At 38.8% G+C, this 26362-nt stretch overlaps 1 protein-coding gene across 3 annotated transcripts in view; it reads right to left on the reverse strand.

Annotated features, from left to right (window-relative positions):
- LOC144054707 (microtubule-associated serine/threonine-protein kinase 1-like) overlaps positions 1–26362 on the reverse strand; it is a 75271-nt gene that overhangs the window by 5739 nt on the left and 43170 nt on the right. For all 3 annotated transcript variants that reach the window (XM_077569925.1, XM_077569924.1, XM_077569926.1), the window contains 20 exons: positions 24852–24927; positions 23515–23724; positions 23329–23430; positions 18854–18986; positions 17625–17692; positions 16618–16694; positions 15556–15764; positions 14819–14957; positions 14134–14266; positions 13571–13736; positions 11298–11399; positions 11097–11219; positions 10902–11011; positions 7064–7227; positions 5619–5863; positions 5292–5546; positions 3853–4085; positions 3546–3668; positions 3278–3414; positions 1404–1591 (listed from right to left, as the gene is read on the reverse strand). In XM_077569925.1, the coding sequence (XP_077426051.1) occupies positions 1404–1591; positions 3278–3414; positions 3546–3668; positions 3853–4085; positions 5292–5546; positions 5619–5863; positions 7064–7227; positions 10902–11011; positions 11097–11219; positions 11298–11399; positions 13571–13736; positions 14134–14266; positions 14819–14957; positions 15556–15764; positions 16618–16694; positions 17625–17692; positions 18854–18986; positions 23329–23430; positions 23515–23724; positions 24852–24927 (2993 nt within the window). The remainder of the gene's footprint in view (positions 1–1403; positions 1592–3277; positions 3415–3545; positions 3669–3852; positions 4086–5291; positions 5547–5618; positions 5864–7063; positions 7228–10901; positions 11012–11096; positions 11220–11297; positions 11400–13570; positions 13737–14133; positions 14267–14818; positions 14958–15555; positions 15765–16617; positions 16695–17624; positions 17693–18853; positions 18987–23328; positions 23431–23514; positions 23725–24851; positions 24928–26362) is intronic.

A 26362-nucleotide genomic window follows, 5' to 3' on the forward strand; every position in this document is an offset into this window, starting at 1 on the left:
TAGAACATATTAGGGGGTTGAATTCCCCCTTAAAAACAAATACAGGAAGTCCTCGAGTTCCGGCCGAGTTCCGTTCCTACACTGGCGATGTAACCCGATTTTTGACTTAAGTCGGATTTCACCGTTAAAGCCGATATTTACATCAAAATACTTTGTAGAGTAATTCTAAAAAAACATATTTGCGCGACCCGGAAGAGCGGAACCAATATTTTGTGTTTCCACACGGACATTCATTGCAAACTTAAAACACGGAAATGTGACGCAACTGATGGCGAGCTGACCTGCTCGATGCACGTCCGTTGCTGGAGGTAACAACAGCAACACAACTTTAAATAACTTTAAAATGGCGTAATTACTGTGGGGAATTAACTAAAAAGAAGGTGCTACGGACGAGGCACGAGCGCCGTAAAGTCAAAATAACGTAGGTCGCTGAAGGGAAAATATCCATGGTTTGATATGTCCTCATGTAACCTCTTATATAAGGATATGTTGTTGTCCTGAACTGTTGTACGAATCCAGGTGCCCAACAATTTGTAAATAAAGGGCGGAATCAGCCTGGGAACTCTTCCTTGTTTATACTACAGCCTTCCCTGCTTCGCAAAACATGTTTTCGAAAGTGTCTGAGAAAGGGCTTGGCTAGCCTGGTTTCTCACGCTAACGGATAAAAGACGGAGCGGCACACGGTCCGGTCAGAGTCAGCTGTGGAATACGTACGATTGCCCAGCCGTTTTGCAGCTCGTTCTACCCGGACCGTGGGCTCTCCGGTCTAGTGTCAAGGTAGGCGCTGATGATGATCATATTGTGCTGCTTAACGTTGTAGTGTGTTGATTGCTGTTTGCGGGGAATAAAAGGCACCATTATTCTAGCAAAGTGAGTTCTGTTTATTGCTGTTTGCGGGGAATAAAAGGCACAATTATTCTAGCACAGCACAGGTGTTGATTACTGTTTGCGGGGAATAAAACGTACGATTATTCTAGCAAAGTTCAGGTGTTGATTACTGTTTGCGGTGAATAAAAGGCACAATTATTCTAGCACAGTAAATCAGTCTCTGTGTATTCATTGTTACCGCCGATCACTCACGATCCTGCATAAAAATGAAGTACTGTAGTGTTTTCCACAAGACAGTCGCGTACGATGTAACTCGAGAACTCCCTGTATTTATAAATAAACACTGTATTATGGTATGTATACAACTGATTTGAATTGGACAATTATTTTTTTTATTTAAAAGACGTGAGTGCGTTGATATATTATTCCTTGAACCAATCAAAAACCAATAAACATGTGTTTTGGCCTACTGCAGCTCCAAAGAGTTTTTCCACTAAAAAGCTGAGTTTCAGATCCACAGGAAAAAAAAAAAGTAAATCCATGAATTTGTGCATGGAGTTAATTTGTGAACGTACCCAGGTATGAGGGCTCAACAGAGGAACGGTACCCCTGAGTTGGAGAGCGGGCAGAGAGGCTGTGAGTCGGCGAGCCGGGAAGACTCTCGCTGGAGGACAGCGAGCGATTTAAAGACGACAAACTGCGGCTGGTGTGGAGGAGATTGGATTGCTTGGTGATCTTGCGGAACAGCGAGCTTCGTTTCTTACTGTGCCATGTAAAAAGAGAATTTTTTTTTTAATCATTGTGAATAACTACAAAGACATTTGACACAAAGTACTCTATCATGACAATTATTATCAATTATGAGACTAAATACTAAGTACTCATGATTCATTTCTTGAGATTCAAGAGTCTTGTGGTTGGAAGCAGCACCACATAAACAGTATAATTATGAAAATTGAATGACCGAGTTAGCTGTTTATGACAAATGTTTTAAATGCATTCATTTAACAGAAATCTGAATCAATTTCATCCCTTAAATTTGTATTCTAATTGTAAAACATTTGCATCCATCCATTCATTTTTTTATACTGAATTAAAGACTATTCCAGCTAACTTTGAGCAAAAGACAGACATGTTGGACTAGTCGCCGGCAATTATTATATGATACTATTTTATTGTTATAACAATAATTGTTTATATTTTTGGACTGAATGATTGCGGGTAAAGATAGTAAAGGAACAGAAAAAAAATCTACATTGCAACATTAACACAAAATTTGGTACTGATTTTTTTTTTTTATGAAAGAAAATGTGCCTTTAGAAAAATAATATTGTACTGTTTCGACTATAATGCTAGTTTTAAGTGGTGCAGAATTGCAGTATATCATATTGAATGATGTTTAAACCTAAACATCCATCTATTTTCTGCACCGCTTATGGCTGTTGATATTATTTATTTGTCTGTATTTGTCTGTTAAACCTCTCAGACAGTAGGTGGGTTTCCATCCACCTATTTTTATTAACATTTTCAAGAATTGCAAAAAAAGAAGAAGAATGGAAACGCCAGAAATTCCCCCCCCCAAAAAGCCCAAAATTTGCAAAAACGTTTTTTTACGCTTGGAGGAGGTGGTTTTTGAAGCGTATGGAAAAAAGGAAAATGCGCATTTTGGCGATGGAAACTGACCGATACTACGTCACACATGTTTGTAGTCACAATAAATGGCGGATGATAAAGTAAGATGTTTGGGGAGAAGAAGAAACACGATTCTTTTTATAATTGATTAAAGAAAAAATAACATTAATGCAATTTCAGATGGCTTTATTCACATCAGCTCTCAATGTAATGACACACTTCACTTTACATGCGGGAGGGAAGCCAACAAGACAAACGACTTCCGTTCCGTCCGTCAAAACCAACATTCCCACATGGAACTCCCCATTGTCCCAAAGTTCCGTCACTACAACGTCATCTCGCGACGCATATTCGCAAAGAAGAGCGGATGAAAACGGGCATAAGTCGCATGTCCCGTTTTGCGCATTTTCGCAAAATTCGCATAAAAATTTCAAAACATTTGGATGGAAACCTGACTAGTGTCAATTAAAAGTAAGCCTAATTATTAAGGACCTCTTAATAATTGCTTTTTGGGAGATTTATTTCCCCTTGTTTTTGGTGGGTTATCAGTGTTTTTGATTTTTTGTGGATTTAAATAATTCAAATTTTCCCCCCATAGCATTTCAATAGCCGTCAATTATAAATGGATTTTTTAAATTATTTTTTTTGGAGAGGGGAAAAAGAAAAAAAAAAAAAATTATACATGGATTTTTGCTATTCAAAGGCCAACCTAGTTGGAATCAACTTTACTATTTTACACATTGAATTTAACATGTAAAGTAAAAAATACACAAGCCAAAACTATCCATATTAGACAGCAAAATGTGGTAGCTCGTACCTGTCCTGGCTGTCCTTGCCCATGGTCCTCTTGTGTCTGCGGGCCATCTTACACTTATAACTGGCTTTGCGGGCAGGACCCACTTTAATGGAGGTGTTCTCGAATGGCGTGGTTGTCACCGTCACCTTGTTGCCGCTCTACGTGGGTGAGAGCCAATAAATAATTTACTTCTCAATATTTGAGTCATTAAAATTAAATGCACTATAAACACGAGTACATTCAGCAAATAAAATAAATATAATCCTTATGTAAACCGATTTATTCTTACCTTGAGGATAAGCTCCACCACCTCAGTGTGGACCAGACCATGGACCGGCTCGCCATTCACATGAGTGATGAGGTCGCCTGCACACAGACCAGCTTCCTGGGCTGGACCACCTTCCTCCACATGCTGACAACACGTAAATAGGAATAAGGAAATTTGTCCAACCATAGTTTAAATTGATAATATTGTGTATTGTAATATTGACTTTAATGACATACATAAAACATATGCAATAGATTCATATCTTTGGCTTAGGCAGGAAGTTGGAGACAAATTTGATTTATGGAAACAGTGAGCACAAGTTTCTTACCCAAACCATATGATGCACGCTGTAGATATCGCTGTCTCCAATGTAGACCCTGATGGCCCTGAGGGTGAAGCCGTATTTCTTTCCAGAGCGATGGATGGTGATAGGCGAGCGCAGCACGTTGACAGTGGGGAAGAAGTCTCGGCTGGGTGAAGAGTCGCGAGACGAGGGATTGGAGGAGAAGGAGTGGGGGGACATGGGACTAGCCAACGGAGAGAAGCCACCGTGCTGATCCACTGGAAGAGGCAGAGAGTAAGAGACACTCTGTTAAGTTTATCAAGGGTTCTTTTGGCCATATTTATTCTGTTTTAGTTAACAATTGTGCAGTATTTTCCAAATTCTTGGCTTTTTAAAATTTTTGTTAATAATAGCGTATCAAAAAATCGCTTGTGGAGCTGAAATTTCACCCAGATTGTCCAAACATGTTGAAGTTTCAAATGGCACCATCCATCATTTCAAAATTATTATTGTCATTATTATAAGTGGGAGACCAATTTTTATAGACGCAGGTCGTATTTATCCAATGTTTGGCTCCATTGAGTCCCATTATTTTTTTTCATATTTTTGATGCACTGTACACCAGATATGTTATAGTCCATTTCCCATTTATCCGTTCAGTGGGCCGAAACTAAACACGGAGAATAAAAAATGGGAATTGAAAGTCTTAAAAGTCATGATCCACCAGATGGAGCTAGAGAGCAACTTTTTTTTAAATTTTGTTTAAGCTGACATATGTCTTTACCAAGTGATCATATTTGCACCAAAACAAGCTTGCATGATCGGGATTGAGAGAACAGGCCAGTCCGTCAAAACCAACATTCACACCTGGAACACTCACACACACACACACACGTATGTGCCTTTGTCTTTGCTACATTGTGGGGCCCATACACGTATGTTTTTCCAGGTTTAACTACCATTGTGAGGACCGATTTGAAATTGTACATAAATTGGACATTTTGGTGGTCCCCACAAGTTCAGACCTCTTTTTTGAGGGTCAAGACATGGTTTTAGAGTTTAGGTTTGAATTGGGTTATGGTTGAGGTTAGGGTCAAAGGGACAATCACAGTTACATCACAGTTTTGCTCATTGCACACTATTGCGTTTGTTCATAGAGGGCATCAAAAAAAAAAAAAATAATAATAATAATAAATATATATATATATATATATATATATATATATATATATATATATATATATATGGATAGGTCTGATGCCACTGAACATTTTGAGGGCTAAAAGTAAAAAAAAAAAATCTTTAATGATATAATTATCACACTTCAAAGAGAGGAGCCAATTCTTGGCTTAAATACCGCGAGAGGGGTAAAAAAAAAAAAATCCCAGCACCAAATCTTAGTGGGTGTATCTTAAATGTGGTTGTGCTCAAGACAACTAAATGCCACTACCAAACCGACACTTCCCGTTCCCAATCCCCCTTACCAGATGGTATGATGACAGACAGGGCCGTGGCCGAGGCGGATTTGATGACCTTGTTTCCAGTTCGGGAGTTACGTTTCTCCCCATCTCCAGACAATTGCTGGTGACGCGCCCTCCTGAGGACCAGGTCATTGGTGGCCCGGGCCCCCAGAGGGTCATACAGAGGCGTCATCACATCGCGACCGACTGCTGCGGGAGCTGGACCCAACGTGTTAATGCTCACAATTCCAGGTGTTTCTCCTTGCTTGGGCGACTTGTCTGTAAAGAATCACGTTGAAAGCACTGGAAAATGTACTTACAAGTCGGTAATGGTGTCATTCTAACACCCACCTGCTCCGTTGATCTCTTTTAAACTGTTCCTCGGCTCCCCGTGGTGTATTGACGGAACACCGGTCCCGTCCAGGGAGGTTCCCCGGACCCTGATGGGGCTCGGCCTCGACACAAAGTCGGGTTCGCCCTCGATGGGGGAGGCAAATCGATGCGTGTCCATCAGCGCAGAGAAGCGTCGCCGTGCGCCCAAAGGAGGACTGGCGTCACCCTCCATGTAGAGCGACTCTGAGCAGGAAAGGCGCTTCCTGCACAGAACGCAATGAAAACACAGCAGACAGTTCAGGATTTTACGATGGAGTACTAAAGCACACTGAAATGAAGACAATAACAAAACTGTTGTGAGGCTGCAGTTTCAAGAACTTAAAAGGAGAAATACTGTTGAATGAGGTCCCTCTTAACCATGTTTGAGCAAATAAAATATTGTATATAACTGGTAGTCATGTCATCCTGGTTCCTTGATTATTATTAATCATGACCTTGGTAATCATTTAAGAGTAGACAAAATGTGTGTTTAAAAAAAGCAGGATTTAGCCAAGTAAAAGTTATTCATAACATTGAGATGAACCAGATACCTACCATGTAAAAAAAAGAAAATCGAATATGTAAGGTAATAAATACAGCATCTTATCAATGCACTTTATCTTGGTTGAATTCAAAATGTATGAATCATTCATTTCATTTCAATGTAGCCGGCTGATTTTTGCTTTAAGGACTGAAATAGAGTTATGGGATCTAATTGCAAACTCGTTCAGTTGCATGTGCACTCTTATCTCTAATGGATAAAACCAGCAGGTAGCTGCAGCGTGACAAGCATAGATATAGCGGCACTGCTGAATTATGTTTAATAACTCCCAGGATCAGCTTGCATTTTTCATGTCGTCAAGCTAAAAATGGAAACCCTGTGGCAGTGAGAAGTCTTTTAGATTTTCTATTCAACACCTTTGTGACAGATGAGAGGCGAAGCAGCCGCATCTGCCTATTATCAAGGATGACTGAAGCACTTGTAGAGTTGTCTGCATAAAATATGCCTGCAATCACTCTTTTTAAGAAGCGTAGTGTGGATTTTTAGTGAGACAAGCAGACAGATTTGGGTTATTCAACACCCTAGAAAAAAAAAGACCACTTAAGGGACATCTTGGGTTCAAATTGGACTACTCAAGTCATTTTCGTGCCCAGCACAAGTCTTAACTGTGCACTGTGCGTATTTTACTCCGCCGTTGTGGGAGGGTACACAAACAACTCAATCGAAGCATGTTAAAGATGGTAAACAAGACTTGACTTTGCATAAAAATGAAGAAGTGCACGGGCACCTGCCTACAAAAATAACGCCCATTGTGTGAACTCACTCAAAAAGTGGCAAGATGAGTTTCAATGAGGCTGAAAGTGGCCATACAGTCAAGACTATCATGTTGACGAATATCCAGAGCTTGCGCTGCACTGCTTACATTTCAGGAGATCCAGTCCGCCAGCTCTTGTCCCGCATGCTGAAGCTTCCCAGGCTCTCTCTCTTGGTTACCTTGTCCTCCCTTGAGCCCTTGTGCTCCCGACGGGACACGGAGGTGGAAACTTTCTGCTCCAGTTGAGAGAGATGCTCCATGCTGCTGTACACCTAAAGGAGACAGAGGCAACAATAAGGGCACATGGTCAGCACCTGCTCGGATTGCAATTAATGCAAAGAGACGTGCAGTTGTGACAAAATTGATTCATATGCTGGCCAAGTTTAGTTATACATCGATTTTTTTTTTCTTAGAAAGGTTCATGTTTAGTTGGAAATAACACCAAAAAGTGGCAAAAGAGAGACATCTTGGGTTTTGTTACAGTCACTTTACAAATGTCAGATTTTTTTTTTACATCATGAAAAAAAGTCAAAAAATATTAATAATCTTTCTCAGTTTATGTATATCTAATGTTCTGAATACATCGAGGGTTAGAATGCTCTATCAGTGCTTCCCAAACAAGGACCACTCAGCCAAAACCCCAAAACAACTGGCCTGTATCCTACTTTAACATTAACTCATTCACTGCCATTGACGGCTATAAAGATAAAAAATTAATTTGAACTATTTCTATTAGTTTAACTTTTCTTTTCCCACTTTTGTTAAGAAAATGGAAACCTCGAATTTTTTTATTGTACATTTTGAACAGATATAACATTTGTGATTAATCGTGAGTTAGCTATTGAAGTCAAGCGATTAATTAATATTAAACATTTTAATCGCCTGACGCGATTTAAAAAAACAAAAGAAAAAATTATTACTTTTTTTTAATCGTAATTGATCGCATGACTTCAGTAGTTAACTCACGATTAATCACAAATTTTATATCTGTTCTAAATGTACAATAAAAAATTCTAGGTTTTCCTACACTAGTTGACTAAAGTGGGATTTTTTTTTTTAAAACTAATAGAAATAGTTAGAATTTTTGCCGTCTGTAGCCGTCATTGGCAGTGAACGAGTTAAAGAGGTTAGACATAAAATAGCAGCCAAAAGTTAACAATGACTACAACACGAACATGTAACAAATATGGCTGCTTTCAAGCTTACTATGAATAACTTCATGCTGTGAAATCATATCGACGAAGGTTGCAAAAAGTGGCGCCCGAAGATAAAGATGAATAAAGTCAATGCTGTACAAGCAACCACACATTTACACATCTTATTACCTGCCACTGAAATGTGTGTGGGGGAGGACAACAAGAGCAAGAGCTGAATCAAGAGAAACTAGACGGGACTTCATCTGTTCACCATGGTAACGAGGAACAGCTGAAGACTCAGCAGCAAAGCCATGTCGACAGCCAGAATATATTTGTGGCACATTTCATCAACATACAGTATATGGAGGCCGCTCACTTTTTCATTCGGCCCTTCTGGAGGGATATTAAGTCAACTGCTGCACTTATTTCTTATGCACATTTTGTCTATTTGAGCCTATTTGTAGAATATACTGCAAGAATATTTGCTTGGTACATTTTTTTTTGTAATCAAGCTATTACTTGAACTGCAATAATGAGTACCCAAGTTGCACCATACAATTTAACCATCTGATTGAGTCCATCCGATTGGGGGGCATTAGGTTGGTCACGCACACAAACAAAATGGGAGTTTCAATGAGAATGGGCATCTAGTCAGTTAGCTAGTCAGTAGCACGGCGGTTCTAATACAGTCCTTCTCAAATAACACCTCTCTAGCTTGCAAAAAAGAGAGAAAAAAAGACAGTAAATAAAATCTTAAGATTTCTCATATTTTCGGGGTGCTTGGATTAATTTTAGCGGCGCTTCAGCACCCAAAAAAAATGGGCTAGAAACGCCTATCAATTAACATATTTTGTAGCTCTACTGTTAAGTACTACAAATCAAGCAAATGTGTGAACTACTGCGGCTAATACAAAGGTGCAGCTTATCCATCAGATCACAAGGGGGCGCACTATAAAGGAAGCGCAAGAGCGTCCGGCAGAGCAGAACAAACCAAGTGAGCCCAAATACAGTCGGAGAGACAGAACGAGAGCGAGACAATTTGCGCCCTCATCATGGAAAAGAAAAGAGCGGGAACCCGGCGTGGTAACATTAAAACACCTGCGGCTTATAGTCAGGTGCGCCTTATAGTCCAGAAATGACTGTATATAAGAGAAAAACATTTGGAGGCAGTAGAAATGATTGCTCAATTATTACAACAAACATTAGACTTAGGGCCAATCAGTCCTCCAATACAACTTGTAATATATAAACATTTAATGTTATGGAAAAGCCCCAAGAGATGAGTCGTCATTTTTTTTAAAGGCGGACACAATAAACACAACACGTTTTAACACACAATAATTAAAGGTGAAATCAACCTTAAACATTTCTTGACAAAGAGCTCTTTGCACAAATCCACTACTTCCTGAAGTCAATACCACTCCTTCATTTCCTGTCTTTCATGATTGGACAAACTGATTAATCCAGGTGTGTCTGGCCATTGTCGTCGTGGTTAATTAGGTCAGGTGGTATTGAGTTCAGGAAGTAGTGGATTTGTGCAAAGAGCTCGTAATATGTTGTACAGTATGTGACCTCACTAGTCTAAACATGGCATTCTGATGAACAGATTAACATTACATTTGTGGAATATGAGTTATAAAGCAAAATCCTGCCGTTTTCACCCCATCTCAGGGGGCGGCCATTTTGCCGTCATAGTTGCTCAGGGCTCAGGTAACAACCAATCACAGCTCACTGCTGCTTATCTCATATTCCACTAACACAATATTAACCAGAATACTGTATTAAGACTAGTGGGGCTGCATCTAACTTATTCTTGTCAATAAATGTTTGCGGGGTTGACTTCCCCTTTAAATCCATACAAACAAATCTGAAATTTGATTCAAGTGCAACCTCAATGGGGCACTTCTTATCAAACATGCAAAGTAGGGTTATTATAGTTTTGGAATTTTCATTTGAGTTAGTTTTATTTTGTTTTGTTTTTTAAATGTAGTTAGTTTTAATTAGTTGTCAGGGTGGTGCCGTTATTTAATAAAATGCTTAGTTTTAGCTAGTTTCAGTGTTATTTATTTTTTTTTAAGTGTATTAATTGTGCGCAATATTTAATAAACACCATGGTAAAATGAAAAAGAGTAACACATTTCTTACATAGCGGGCTGCTGCGAGATGACGTCACTTCTGTGTGACACACTTTCAAACGTCCTTAGTCTGGTTAATATCGAAATAAATATACTTAAAATCACATTTAAAATCATCCCCAAAGGCTCATGCATATTTAATAATAACAGTCCCAAAGACTAAAACGAAGGACATTTTCGCTATAATTATAGTTAGCTTTAGTTAGTTTTGTGAACATAAAATATAGTTTCAGTTAGTTTTTGTTGCATTTTTCGTTTTTATTTTATTTCGTTAACGAAATAGTTTTGGGGATTTTAGTTAAAAAAAAATCCCGTTAATTTTCATGAACTAAAATAACCCTGCATGGAATACAGGAAAAAAAGGCAGAAAAAAATGAGAACATCATGAAGATGTACGAAAGTCCCATGATGGAGGTAAGTGAGAGGTCGACACAATGAACGGCGGCAGGAAAAATGAGAATGCAGCGCTTAACAATGAGGATCATAAGGTAAGTCTAGAAAAAATACTCCCAAGCACAGTCGGACCTCATTTGTGTTTCTGCTCTCATTTAATCACGCGGAGGACCGAACGAGTGTGACAAAGCAGAGGTAAGCGCAGCTGGAAGGAGGTTCGTGATAAAAAAAAAAAAAATGACAGACAGAACAAGCTCAGGGAGATAAATAAGAGATTCCGACCTTGCTGAATCGAGGGGAGCAGGAGGAAAACTGTCTGATCTCCACCGGCTCGTCATCATTGGTGTCGTCCCCGTCGTACGTGTTGATGTGGTGGTAACGATCGGAGCGCGCTGGCACAGGTAGTAAAAAATATATGAGGTGTCACTTGGAACGCGTGACAGAATCACGGCGCGTCCTAATAGAGATGGAGCGTACTATCAAAGTAGCTGGTGTCCTCCTCTGACTCCAGATGAGGGACAAACTCAGCTTTCTGTCGCAGCAAACTATTCCAGTCGAGCTCAGTGAAGAACGGGTGCTCCTTCACTTCAAACGCTCCACCTGACACACACACACACAACGTTGTGAGTAAATGTGCTCTACAGGCGAAAGAGCTGGCGCAAAACAAAAAGTCCGCACCTGTGCCCAGCCTGACGAGAGGGTTGGTCTGCAGCAGGGCGGAGATGAGGGCTTGTGCCTCCTCGGGTAAGGCGTCGTCGCCATCAGGCCAAACCATATTATCTGACGAGACAAGAACATTCATGTACTCTGCATTAAATACGGATACACAAGTCAAAAAGTCCCCTCGCGGGAGTTTTGCTGGGAATGAGATATTTCTTACAGTGTGAACGGAATGCTGGTTATAGGAGAGGATAGCAGTTAGCAATCTTTACAAAATAAAATATTTACTTAGTATTCATTTAAAAAAGTATTTGTCCTATTTACCGCATGAGAATTGCAATATTAAAAACTCAAGAGAAAAAAATTGTCTTTAATGTGTTCTATGTGCCCCCACTAGGTCTACACGGTACTCTGATTGTTGGATTAAGAATTCAGCAGATGAATCCACCCATTTCCATCTATCTAACAGCGCAGCCATTTTGACATTCTATCACTTCCTGCTGTCGACTGGAACTGACGCTAAAGTCGCGTGAACATGTCAAAAAGGCGAATTTTGTCTTTTGGATTATTAAAAGCTGTTGTTCTTATGTTCTTTTACATCCAAATATTTTTGTGAGTTGTAATTTTGCGCAAGTGGCAGAATGCTGAATGCTAATGTTTACAATAGCTACCAACTACTTAATTGTGGCATTGAAGCACAAACTATGACATTTATGTTAAAACTGAATTTAGATTGTACATGATTGTTGTCTAAACATTTTGCACAGGAATTATTTTTGAATAAATAAAACATTTATATAAATGTTTGCTGGATTTATTAGATTAAAATCGATTAAAATCATAATCGTCCTGAATGACTGCAAAAATCGAGATTTTATTTTTTGGCCCATATCGCCCAACCCTACTTACTACCAATGCAATATTCATCAAGTGGGCCCATCTAACATATTATTCCAAAGATTTTTTTTTTTTTATACCTGATTTCACTTTAAGGACATTTAAAAAATAAAAATAAAAATAAAAATCAGTATACCATACAATACCAGCAAGTAAAGAAAGTGGTAGTATAATCAGCCATTAAAATAAAATGACTGATTTTCTCCATGCGAATTTTACCTCAGAGTTGAAAAATTAAAAAAAAAATCGATCAAATAGGGGCCAAACTGACTCTGTATGTAAAATCTGTTACATCTGATTTCAACTGTATTTGACTGCTCTTGCTGTTAACTTATTTTTTCCTCTTTTTTTTAATTTTATTTAACTTTGTAAAGAGAGGGAATAAATCTCTTGAAGTCCCGTATGCTAAAGTGAAGGGAGCATATGGCTCTTCTTCTCACCCGCCTCCTCTGGGGACTCTGACAACTTCATACACATTGAGACCACCAACAAGCCGCTGGTGGAACAGCGGGTGGTCAACATAAGGACTGTGACAGTTTGTAAAGACGTCAACTGGTTTTAGATTTTAAAGTGATAAATTATCAAACGGATCCATGCATCCATCCAAAAAAAATATTTATAATTTGATGTGGAAATTTTGGGAAGAGCAATTTGGTCAGATATATTTGGATTGTTTTTTTGTTTTTTTTTACACTACCCTACATGTTTCTCAAAAGGTGGCAGTGTTGTCAACTGATGTGATTCCAAACCGCACATTTTTCATTGGGGTAAAAAATTTAATCGAACTGTTGTTGTTGGCAAACCACCAAACAAACAAAAAAATCACAAAAAGTGGATACATGTTAATTGCTATCTAGTAAGAAATCATATTTTTTTTGGCTTGTAAATATACATTGCTGACATAGGTAGATGGACAAAAATGCAATATTTGTAGCAAATACATAATTTTCAGACTAATTAAGTGAACCAGGATACTTTTTTTGTGATTTACCTAATGACCACTGAGAGCAAATTGATTGGGAATCACGGAAACAACTTGACACAAAGACAGTGTCTAATGATGTAGATTAAATGTAATTGGAAACATTTAGCTTTTTCCCTCTAATTAACTCATTCACTCCTAGCCATTTTCACTGAAGCAACCCCCTTCGCTCCCGGTTGTTTTACCGGATTTTGACAGATTTTCTAATAATATTGTGTTCTTCTATTGCTATAAAAAACATGGAACCTACCAAAAGAGGGGACAAAAAGTATATTAAAAAAAAAAACGTGTTAACACATTTCTGGGAGTGACGGACAAAGTATTAAAAATATTTTTACACTTTTTTGGGGTTTGAAAAAAAAAAAAAGTCCAATATGTGGGATCTGATGGGTGACCACTGCCATGTTCTCACCAGTGATGACCTGTCCAAATAGCTCCTCGGGAGTGTCTCCAAAGAAAGGCACGCAGCCCACAAGGAACTCATAGAGGATGATCCCCATCGCCCACCAATCCACCGGCTTGCCGTAGCCCTGACGGAGAATGACCTCTGGGGCGATGTACTCTGGGGTACCGCACACCTGAAGATGTCGAGAAAAAAAAGATGCCGAAACAACCCCGACAAAAAAAGAATCAAATCAATGAGAGCAAAATCTGTCTTGTTCAAACAGAGTTGCCAGCGGGACTCATGCATCACACAGACTGATTACGACCACTATCATTTGTAAAGAGCATAAACAATAGCTATAATGGGATTGCCACAATGATGGAAAGCATCATGCTTCACTGGTTCTGGAAGCATGATTTTGCGAAGATGAACGACTTTGCAGGGAGACTTGGCAGGGTGGGATGCACCACCGCAAAAGATGGAATGATTCTTTGATTGCCATTTGACCGTGCATCAATCAAGCATCCGGATTTGGACTCATTTCATCTTATTGTCCTGTTTGTGAAGGAGACTGAGAAAAAAAAAAGTACCTGCTTATCCAGGAACTCTCTGGCGTCTTTCTCAATGTGTCCTTCATACAGATTGGTGGTGAGGCTCATCAGGCCCATTTTGGACAAGCCGAAGTCTGTCAGCTTGATGTGGCCCATGGAGGTGATTAACAGACTACAATAGGGGAGAAACAATAGCTTGTGTCATATATGACAGCCATACATTGCATAGTTCGGTCCAGACTAGTAGGCAGGAAAAACAAAATACTTTGACATGTTGGCACAACTCTACCGTAAAGTAGCCATAAACGATTTTCCACTTTTGTTAATATTCTCCCAACATCTGATGCAGCAGGTGGATTGCGGCCGTTCCAAATTGGACTGTGTGGCCTTGGCAGAGGTCTGCGCTCTACTGAGTGCCATTTGAGTTTGTCAAGTATCCAATCTTGTCCAGTTGCTGCTTTTTTTTCCCTTCAGTTTGGCCATTGAGGTCTTTTTAGCCTGAACCCATTGTGCTACTTTGTCAATGATGTTTCCTGGTAACATTCATTTGGATTAAATTAGGGACTCTCAACTGGCAGGACCGGAACATTCCCATGTTAATAAAGTCACAATCGTATTTACCTGAAGCACTTCAATTTGGCAAAAATAATACACAGAGCACAATATATAAAATGTCACTTTCAATTTTACGCATAGCAACCATGAAAGATCATTGAGGACTGACTTGTCTGGTTTCAGGTCTCTGTGAACGATGCCATAGTTGTGCAAGTACTCCAAGGCCAGAACGGTCTCAGCAAAGTACATCCTGGCCAGCTCCAAAGGGAGAGCCCCGATGTTCTTCAACAAAGTGGCACAGTCACCACCTGCACACATAAAGTCAGTTACACCGTGAGCGACTCATGACGTCATTGCTCAATTTGACACTGAGGAGTAAAATAACACAAAGCTGAAGCTGCTAAGTGCATATAAACAATTCAATGTGGAGGAAACAGCTGATGAAGATGAGACTTAACATCTCAGAGATGAATGTGATTTAATTTAAAAGTGAATTGAACATATTATGGTAACTTTATCGCATAGGAGATAACAAAAAAGCAACACCAGACGTCAAATATGCATTTGAACTATTTCTATTAGTTTAATTTTTTTCCCCATTTTTGTTAACAAGAGTATGAAAACCTAGATTTTTTTATTGTATTTAGAACAGATATCACATTTGTGATTAATTGTGAGTTAACTCGTGAAGTCATGCAATTAATTACGATAAAAAAAATTAATCGCCTGACGCTCCTAATTTTTAATAATCTTTTCTTTTCTTTAATCGCATCAGGCGATTCAAATTTTTAATTGTAATTAATCGCATGACTTCAATAGTTAACTCACGATTAATAATACATTTTTATATCTGTTCTAAATGTACAATAAAAAAATTCTAGGTTTTCATACTCTTGTTAATCTTACCTTCAACGTACTCCAGCACCATGCACAAGTGTTTGCGTGTTTCAAAGGAGCAAAACATGGAAACAACAAAGGGGTTCTCTGCAAAGGTGAGGATGTCTCTCTCGACAAAGGCCTGCTGGATCTGGTTCCTCAAGATCAGATTCTGCTTGTTGATCTTCTTCATGGCAAAGCGCTGTCGGGTCTCCCTGTGGCGGACTAGATACACGGCCCTGGAAAGATTGAGGACAGGTGACGAATAAACAAACATAAAATAGGCTGTCTTTAAACTAAGGATCAGATTTTAAAGGGGAAGTCAAGTCAAAAATGTTCTTTGCAATACGTTCTACAAAATATGCAGCCGCACAAATCTAAACACGGTATTCTAATTAACTCATTCACTGCCATTGACAGCTATAAACGTCCAAAAATTATTTCTATTAGTTTAACTTTTTTCCCCACTTTTGTTAACAAGAGTATGAAAAGCTAGACATATATATATTTTTAATAATCTTTTATTTTATTATTATTATTATTTTAAGAAAAGAGTATTAAAAATTAGGGGCGTCAGGCGCTTAAAATTTGTAATTGTAATTAATCGCATGATTTCAATAGTTAAGTCAAGATTAATCACAAATTTTATATCTGTTCTAAATGTACAATAATTTTCTTCTAGGTTTTCATACTCTTGTTAACAAAAGTGAAGAAAAAAAAAGAGTTAAACTAATAGAAATAGTTCAAATGAATTTTTGACGTCTATAGCCGTCAATGGCAGTGAATGAGTTAATATTGCGTTTGTCCAGCTCATGGGGCGGCCATTTTGCCACTTGCTGTCGACTGAAAATGACATCACATGACCAAACCCAGATAACAGGTGAGCCGTGATTGGTCGTTCCCCCAGCCCCAAATGATTACTTGTACAACAATCCTAGGAAATCACAATGTTGCATCACTGGTGAGGTATTTGTAGCCCTTGTGGGCTATTTGTTGGTGACCCCTAATCTATACAGTATGCTCATTTAGTTAAGCTAATACAGCACAAATGTGAATTGTGAAATATTTGTGTAGTGCAGTCGAGTGCTTTACCCGTAAGCGCCATTGCTGATTAGTTTGATGCTTTGAAAGTCTTCCTCACTTGGTGGTTTGATGGCTCTCCCCTTACCCTGGTAACAGAGACATTAGCCACTTACAAAAGACACTCAAGACAGATGTTTTTATTTATTCATTTATTTTAAATCTCTCTTAGGGAAAGGATGCTTTAATAATTTTTGGTTTGGATTATACAAAAATTACTTATTTTCAGATTTTTTGCACATTATAAGTAAATCCAAAAATGCAGTTTCTAACTGGTGAATTTATTTATTAACTCATTCACTCCCAGCCATTTTCACAGAAGCAATCCCCTTCACTCCGGGCTATTTTACTGGATTTTGACTGATTTTGCAAGGCCCACAGAATATTGTGTTCTATTGCTATAAAAACATGGAACCCACCGAAAGAAAAAAGGAAAAAAGTATATTTCTATTTGTTTCCGTTTTGCAGCAATTAGCATTAGAATTTAGCTAAGTTTAATCATTATTCACAAATCTATTTAGAAATGTGAGTAATTGAGGGTTTTTTTCAACATGGCCCTGATTGATCTCCTTTGCTCTGCTGCCACCTGCTGGCCGTTTGTGTAATAACTACCAATTCTTCAACCGTTCTTTGCAGTTGAGAGGCTGCATCAAAGCCTTCTGTATGATCCAACATAAAAAAAGGTATAAATATGTCTTTGGTACAGTAAAAATAAAATAAAAAATAGAACGTATTTATACGTTTTTGGGAGCAAATGAGTTAAGGGGGTATCTGGCCATATGTAAAATTTCCCAATGAACTTTAACGTTTGGATTGTTTTCCCCTTCATAAATCAACGAGTCACTAAACACTTTAAAAACTACATTTTACAATTGAATAATGATCAGAATTACAATTGTTGTAGCCTTAATGGAGGAGCGTGTTTATGTGCTGGATCATACACAATGAAAGACATGGACGTGTACTAGGACGTTTAGTCAGCTTGAACGTGTATTGCCGAATGTCATCTTGTAGACTACCTCTGTTGAGTCATCGGTCTCTGGCGTGTGTGGACCTTCGCTGTCGTAGCTGTCAAGACTCACGATATCTGGGAGGAAAAACAACACAACAGCTAACAAGAAAAGCGAGCTTCAAAACAAAAATAAATTATTCTTTAAGCTACGGTGGCAGGCGTCTCATCACAATGCAGACGTTGCGTACACAAAGTGATTCCGTTTTCAGAGCAGCCAAATGTGTCACATAAGGAAACACAGCATTAAGAAGAAAACGCTCCTATTAATTTCCCACGTTTCTTTCAGCGCTGCCTCCCACTCGTCCTGCTCTCTGCCAGCAGAAAGCTGCTAATTTCCACTGTTCTTGTACTGCATGTACCGTGCGTGACAGCTGCTGGAGCACGCTGATTATTATTTAAATGGTTCGTTAAAGCGCACCAAAAAAAAAAAAAACTTGAAGGATGCCACAAAGCATTTGATGGAACAGAGGACCATCAATTGTGTCTATTTGGGTTTGATGTGGCACACGCAGCCTCTATTGTGTGCCAAGAAAAACAAAGTGGGAGAAGCGATGTTGTTAAGAGAACATGTGCCCACGTGTGAAGTTGCAAAAATTGTCTTATCTTGAGCAGAATTGATCAGAAAGAAGCCAACTATTTCTCTTAAAAAAGGAGCCATTCCAGGCCATTTAGCCCATCGGCTAATGAATAACCTGCCTTGGTTTAGACCGGGCCCATCTGACAGGTGTTAATTAAAGGTTTGGAGGCGGTGATGGTGACGCTAGAGTCGCAATGATTAATTAGAGACGCTGATGCTGCCACACGTCTTCCCGGCGCAAATGCTTCCAGCAGCTTCGATTCCAGATGTCACATATTGTCTCATCTAGAATGTGGAAAAATATATCATTAATACGCCGTAAGAGAAAAAGCTTCAGTACACATGCAGGAGGTAAAATGTAATAGCTTTCTACAAGATGTTTGCGGTGTGCCACAGGGAATTGTTGCCCATTCGTTCATAATAAAAGAATGAGAAACAGAGGTTTAGTTAGTCATGTGAGGGTACGAGGAAAACGAGGAATGAAGCCCCTAAATACACTTACATTTGCCTCCAACCTCCATATTACAAATTCTTCTCATAAATTTAGCAAGTACGCTAGTATGTGAGTTTCTCTTCTGAAACTGGCCAATGTCTAGAGGCAATAATTAAAACAAAATCTCAAAAAAGTTTTTTCTTCTTTTCTATTTCCTCCCGCTCACCTTCCAGGGGGTCCCTGGTGAGCCCCAGCTGGCTGATGATGTATCGAGGGATGTCCGCCTTCATCAACTGGCCCTCCTTGGCGTGGTCCTCAACTGCCTCCAACAGATGGTAGAATTCTTCCGGATTAAACTCCTGTTATGTGAGCACGCAGACCAAAACAAGCTTGAAAATGGCAGAAAGCCCGGTGTTAATAAAAATGGATGCACAGAAATAAAAGCAGAGTGGGTTCATTTGTAAAGTGTGAAAAATTCTACCTTGTGTGTGTGAAAAAGCCCAAATAATGTCTTTTAACACGTTTATATAGATGTGAAAGACAATTTACACGTGGCCCAAGTGTTAATCATCTCTAGAAGATAAGGAAAAGGACTCTTTGTGACCATTTATTAACAGAGAGGAAAAATATTGATATTGATGGAGTTCAAGCTTTTGTCATCTAATTATACTTACTTCATGTTTGGTTGCTATTAACTTTGACCTTTAGCATTAGCGCCAAAATCCAAAAGGTGAAGAGGGACAAGGTTGAGACTATATGCACAACACTTGGATTGGATTGAACCGGCTTTGCAAATCTGTCATTTTGTTAGTATGATGTCTTGTGATAAAAAGAAACAATAACAAAAACTTTATTGATCAAAAATGTCTCAATGCCACAATCTAAAATATCAACATCATTTAGCATTGATATGGCCGTTTCTAAAAACAAAATACATTTTTCTCCTATTTTTCATATACAGACGCTCCCCTACTTACGAACATTCGAGTTACGAACAACGGTACATACGAACATGTCTGCGCGCATGTCAAAAAATGTTCGAAAAGAGATGCTGTAAGTTAGATTTTTTATTGCGCACCTTTTTCCGAGTACTGTAGTGCTTCTTTCCGCCGCTAATACCGACGCTTGGCGCTGTGAGAGCTCACCCAGCATTGGAGGCTCAGCAACGTGTCGAGGAGGAGGAAGAAGAAGAAGAAACGCCTGTCGCTCATAGATAAAGCCATCGCACTCTTCGAGCAGCAAGACCCAAATATTGAACGTTGCACAAAGGTTGCAAATCAATTGAATGATGCCATACAGTGCTACCGCATCATTTATGATGAAAAAAGAAGAAAACTGTGCAATCGTCGTTAGATCGCTTCTTTCGGCCAGTTTCTAGTAAATCCTCCAAGGAAGATACTCATCAACCCTCATCTTCTTCTCCGCGACCCTCAACTTCTTCCTACATTGAAGTTACGGAGGAGGAAGTAACTTTTGAAGCCCATTCCAGCGACGACGATGAACCTCTCATGATATAAAATCCTCCTCTTCCTCCTCCTCCTCCTCCATCAAATCCTTAACTCTTTGACTGCCAACCGTTTTCAGAAAAGGGATGCCGTGGGTGCCAGCCGATGTAAGCATTTTTGACTGATCTTTCAAGGTCCACAGAAAATTATGTGTTTGGACTATGGAAACACACATACTACCAAATGAAAGATTGGACTCTCATCTTTCATCAGGAAAAAAAAGTTTGTTTCTACCTTATTCCGTTTTTCAGTAATCAACAATAGAAAATGGTTAGTTTCACCTATGTTTTGAAAAAAACGTCTTTTAACGTCTTTGGCACTCCTCCATAGGATTTTACTAAATGTTATTTAACGTTTTTGGCAGTCAAAGAGTACATCTTCCAAAAGTAAGTTCAACTTAATTTTATTTATCTTATTACGTACATGTACATACTGTGTGTGTCTCTCGCTCTCTCTCTTTAACATACGTAGTACAGTACTGTACGTATTCTCTTTAAACATAAATTATAATACAAAATATAGCACTGAAGCAACTTACGAACAAAGTCACCTTACGAACGATCGCTCGGAACGTAACTCGTTCGTAAGTTGGGGAGCGTCTGTAAACCTAAAAAAATCACAGGTTCTTATAAGAGAGATCTAATATTTTCACACGGTGGAAATAAATAAAAATAAATAAATAAATAAATTGAATTACTGCATATTAAATGGCAGTAGATCATGTCCTGTACCGCCTGGTGTGGCCAGCGCATGTACATCTTTTGTCATTTAATACAACGGACCAAGCAATTCCAATAGTGCCGCCCAAATTATAGCCACAACATGAACAAAACAACAACAACACAGTGTTGTACAAGAGCCAACCTTGAATTACTTTTTGAAAAGCATCCCTTGTTCCTGTTTTGGTGTCTTGTGGGATCACATTGTGATTTTGATTACAAGGCAGAGCCGGGGGGGGCTGCCGGGATCATTTCCTGTGTATCCGACACCCCCCCCAGCCACCCTCCCTTAACCAAAAAGAAAAGAACCAGCAGAGGAGAAAGGATTAACCTCCCTCTCCTCAAGGATCATATTTTTTGCAGCTAACAACCTCCGGACCGGCTGACATTTCCACCACAGCAGACCTCAGCCCTGACTTAAATACTAAAGGATCATTTCATCACAGTGTGTTATTCTTGCTAACCGAAAGAGCCATGACAATGAAGGGGAAGAAAATCCATTCGCATCTTGTCTGACCCCATCGACCCCATCTGGATGGTCGTCTTGGCAACAGAATGATGAGCCAAATGTGGGCGGAGCGTCATCAGTGACAAACGTGCGAGGCCATTCGTCAGGTACGTCTTGTGTATATTCACACATTCATTGACTGCATGAAACATGCCAAGGTCATGACTTGCGACCTTCCTGCTTTTATGTACTGCGAAAAAATGAGCAGGGTCGGTATTAAAGCTGTCTTGTTAAAAGCATCTTGTGGCTATCAAGTACACCTGCATGTACAGCTGGGAAATAAGGCCTTAAAAAAAAATTGTGTTCACAAAAATACGATTTGATCCAAAATGGCAATGATAACAATCAAAACAAGGTTTGCTTTTTATTTTTATCAACCCCCTCGAAAAAAATTCTTGACAATAATATGTTCTATGCAGCAAATAATATTGGTTAACTCATTCACTGCCATTGACGTCTATAGACGTCAAAAATTCATTTGAACTATTTATATTAGTTTAATAAAAATTCCACTTTTGCTAACAAGAGCATGAAAACCTAGAAAACATTTTTATTGCAAATTTAAAACAGATATAAAATTTGTGATTAATCGTTAGTTAACTAGTGAAGTCATGTGATTAATTACAATTTAAAAAAAAATAATCACCTGACAGGCCTAATTAAAAAAATAAAAACAAGGGGCGTTTAATCGTAATTAATCGCATGATAATGTTGTATCTATTATTAATGTACAATAAAAAATATAGGGCTTCATAAAAAAATGAAATGAAAAATTGTTAAACTAATAGAAATAGTTCACATGAATTTTTTACGTCTATAGTTGTCAATGGCAGTGAATGAGTTAATATTGCAAAATCCAGAAGTTTTTAATCAATATCAGAGGGCGGCCATTTTGCCACCTGCTGTCGAGTGAAAATGACATCACAGTTGCTCAGGTCTCAGGTAACAACCAATCACAGCTCAGCTTCAGAAAAACAGGTGAGCTGTGATTGGTCGTTGCCTGAGCCCTGAGCAACTGTGATGTCATCTTCAGTCGACAGCAAGTGGCAAAATGGCCGCCCCCCTGAGATTGATAAAAACGGATGGATTTTGCCACATAACTCATATTCCACAAATGTAATATTAATCAGAATGTCATGTTTAGACTAGCGAGGACACATATTACATATTATTGTCAAGAAATGTTTTAGGTTGACTTCCCCTTTAAACCAAACAAGCTTAACTGTTTTTTTCCAGCACGATTTTCCAGAATACAGATAACAGATAACAGATAACGTGAAGGCGCTTCCTCAAAAAAAAAAGAAGGTGATTTTAATGAAAATTCCACTCATCTTGTCTGTTTCTTAGTGGAAATGAAAGTGCCTATAAAGGGCAAATAAAAATTTCTTGTAAATTTGACACACTACATAGAAAAATGCTAACAACCCTGACAAATTTGAATCAATAAGCAATTGAGATATGGTAATCAGATTTTTTTCTTTTATACTCATTGCTTATCAAAGTTTTTAAATACATTACATTGTTGATGAAATACATTATATAAATAACCCATCCACCCCCACTTCCAAAAAATTGAAAAAAGGCACAATATTGTGCAGAGCTTCTTTTCATCCAATCAGGCTGTATGTGGCCCCTGAACTACAATATCTTTGACACCCCTAAAATATGTTTTATATCATCACAGAACATGTGCTTATAACTTGAAGAGCCATTTTGAATTTTGAAGAAAGGCTTGCGTTTGTGTGGTGCGTCGCACCTTTGTACAGTTTCCCGGTGAGAAAGCCGAGGAAGCATATTGATTTTAGTTCAGTCTATAAATACGACCAACTCTTCAAATAGCAACCTTGTGGCTACCTGATGCGATACGCCGATTTTCATTACTTCAAGCCTCTCTCGCCTACAATTGATTATCGACCGAAGCATTCTCTGTAACTTGAAAGAAGGAAAAAAAAAAAGTCAAAAGTCTCACCAAGCACTCCAGCAGCCTGGCCGGCCGAGATATGATGATAAAGAGCTTCTTGACCAGCTCGATGACGAAGGTGAGCTCCGAACTCTCTGAGCGCTCGTAGGCCTGAGGGCAAATAGACGTGAATGGAGAATCTGTCAGTTTTGCCTTGTAGCCAAAAAAAAGGAGACGCGAGGTTTTGATACTCACGTCATGCAGGAGCTTCTCCAAGTTTTCCTGAAGTTCGCAGAAGTAAACACTGGTAATGAGACCCTCTCGCGATTTGGTCAGGCAGTCTCGGGACAGCTCGGCTATCTGGTGATGGATGAAGCTGAGGACGCCGTCAGCCAGAGGCACGTCGCTCTCCGGGGAGTAGTTGTGGATGAACTCTGCTAGCCTCTCCTCCATCTGAGCTGTGGCCTAATGGAGGACAACGCACTGATTTTGTGTGGTGATAAACCTCAAAAAGTAACTAGAATCACTACTGGTAACAAAAAATAAATAAATTCAGCATCCAACACTTCTGCCTTTTTAAAATAAATTTTCTGCCTTTTTTGGCAATTCTTTTCTGCCTTTAAAAAAAAAATTATTATCTGATATTTTTGTCAATTTCATGGAATTTTATGGTTATTTTCTGCTTTTGCTCTGATTTTTGAGATTCATTTTCTTCTACCTTTCATCTTCCGCTTTTGGATTTTTCTGCCATTTTTGCTATCAATTTTCTGATTTTCTTTTTTTGTGTGTGGCAATTTTATGGACATTTTATGGTAATTTTCGTGATTTCTTCTTTTGTTTTTGGACATTTTATAGTTACATTTTAAACATTTTTCTGCCTTTTTAAAAGAAATTTTCTGCCTTTTTTGGCAATTCTTTTCTGCCTTAAATTTTTTTTTAATTCTCTGATATTTTTTGTCAATTACGTGGAATTTTATGGTTATTTCCTGCTTTTGCTCAGATTTTTTTGACATTTAATGGTCACTTTTTGGACATTTTTAGGTAATCAAAAAAATTGTTTTTATCAATGTTTCATCAATCTTTTTGAGACAACAACAAAATTGGGACTCTGTCATTTTTTAAAATAATTAATTATTCATTTTATCCCTGAATTTATTTAAATAATATTTTATCGAAAAAAGAAGGTAAGAAAATATTAATTTATACTATTTTTTTTCTGTCATTTTTTACTACTAAAGAGCCGCAGGTGTGTGCTGACTCCCATTTAACATGAGTTTGAATGGGAGTGGTTAATTCAGAACAAAGCCACACGCCCACTTATAAGAGGGTGTGCACATTTGTGCATCCTAGCTGCTTCTTTTCATGTACAATTTATAGGTCAAAATTAAAAAGAAAGGTTTTGGTGAAATTATTTATTTTGATCAATTATATTTTATATCATTAAAAATATGGCATTTGAAGGGTGAGTAGACTTCATACTCTATCTACTGACTACTGTACCAGTAGTTGATTTACTACATTCCTGCTATGGCAAATAACAGTAAATGTGAGTGTTTTTTTTTTATGGAGCAACAGCTTTGTGTGCGTCTGACCTTGGGGAAGCGCTCCTTGTACACATGGTTCATCATCACTATTTCATTGTCGTAACAGGATGGCGAGCGCCCCGGGCTGAGGAGAGACAAAGGCAAGTGCACGAGTGTAAGACACATCAACCGGTGAGAAAAATCAAAGAGTGAGTAAAATATGCAGGCAAAAGCGTAATGCAACTCTTTTTTTTTCCCTCCTCCACTTGAGAAAAAATAAAACATTCACAGCTCCACGACACGTCCATCTCGTCCACTTATTATGCTAATGCACTCCAGAAATTTACTACTGTCTTTAATTAATGGAGACTTCTTGTATAAAACCTCCATCACAGGCTTTGAGAGACATAAGCATTGAAAGAGTGCTCAAAATATTAATATAATCCCTTTTTTCAACTATACGGACACTACAATGGCACATCAGTGGCATGAGAGAGCATATGATGATGAAAAGATGTCTTGTGGGCAAAACAGAAAATCCTCACAGACTGACGTGATGTGAATAGCAACAATGAGGGACGTCAAGGTACACAATGGGGGGGCGCTGTGGAAAAGCCGGGACACATGCTGGAGTATTATCTAGGACAGGATCTGCTGAGCGGATTAATACGCCAGCCGAGAGCTGATAAGTAGTGATGCGTCGTGTGTTGTTGAGGGATCCGGAGAGGATGCTGGGGTGTGCAAGCAGGGAGTGTGCACCTCGTACCCCTGCAATGAAAAGAGCTGCTGCTTTGTGGAGGCACCCAAAACCACGGGGTGCAAAAATGGAATGCACAAGAAGGATAAGATTTTTTTCTCTCTCTCTGTATTGGGCCTGGTTGTTTTTGTGGGCTCCTTGACAGCACCCGCGGCGTGTGTGCTTCCATCAAGACTGTTGGTCCTTCCTCGGGTCTCCTGACGGCCTCACGACTCTGGCTGGAAGTGTTCGGTTTAGGTGAACGGTATGGGATTTTTTAATAGGTTTTAGGTGAACTAATGAATACACACACACTCGCACGCACGCACGCACATACACATACTCACCCACATACACAAAAAAAAGAGAGCAATGATGATGACATGTCAAATCGGTAAAATTACCAAATGAACAATACTGAGCTCTCCAGAAAAAAAAAAAAAAAAAGAGAGCAATGACGATGACATGTCAAATCGGTAAAATTACCGAATCAACAATACTGAGCTCTCCAGAAAAAATAATAATAATAAAAAAAAGAGAGCAATGATGATGACATGTCAAATCGGTAAAATTACCGAATGAACAATACTGAGCTCTCCAGAAAAAAAAAGAAAAAAGGACTGTTGCAATAAGGTTTTTAGCTTTTCCTGTTACTCACGACCGCCTTCAAATATTGAGCTTCTATCTCACCTCTTGGCCATAAAGTGGGGCAGATCAACAGACAGGAAATTGCTGTCACATTTTTCAGTGGCGCATATTTATATGTATTTAACGGATTACGTACACAATCTAGTCATGCATGCGGTATGCGATGCCAGCGAAACCATCAGGATCAATTTGAGTG

The sequence above is a fragment of the Vanacampus margaritifer genome, chromosome 7 (assembly GCF_051991255.1).
Source record: "Vanacampus margaritifer isolate UIUO_Vmar chromosome 7, RoL_Vmar_1.0, whole genome shotgun sequence".
Classification (NCBI taxonomy): Eukaryota; Metazoa; Chordata; class Actinopteri; order Syngnathiformes; family Syngnathidae; genus Vanacampus; species Vanacampus margaritifer.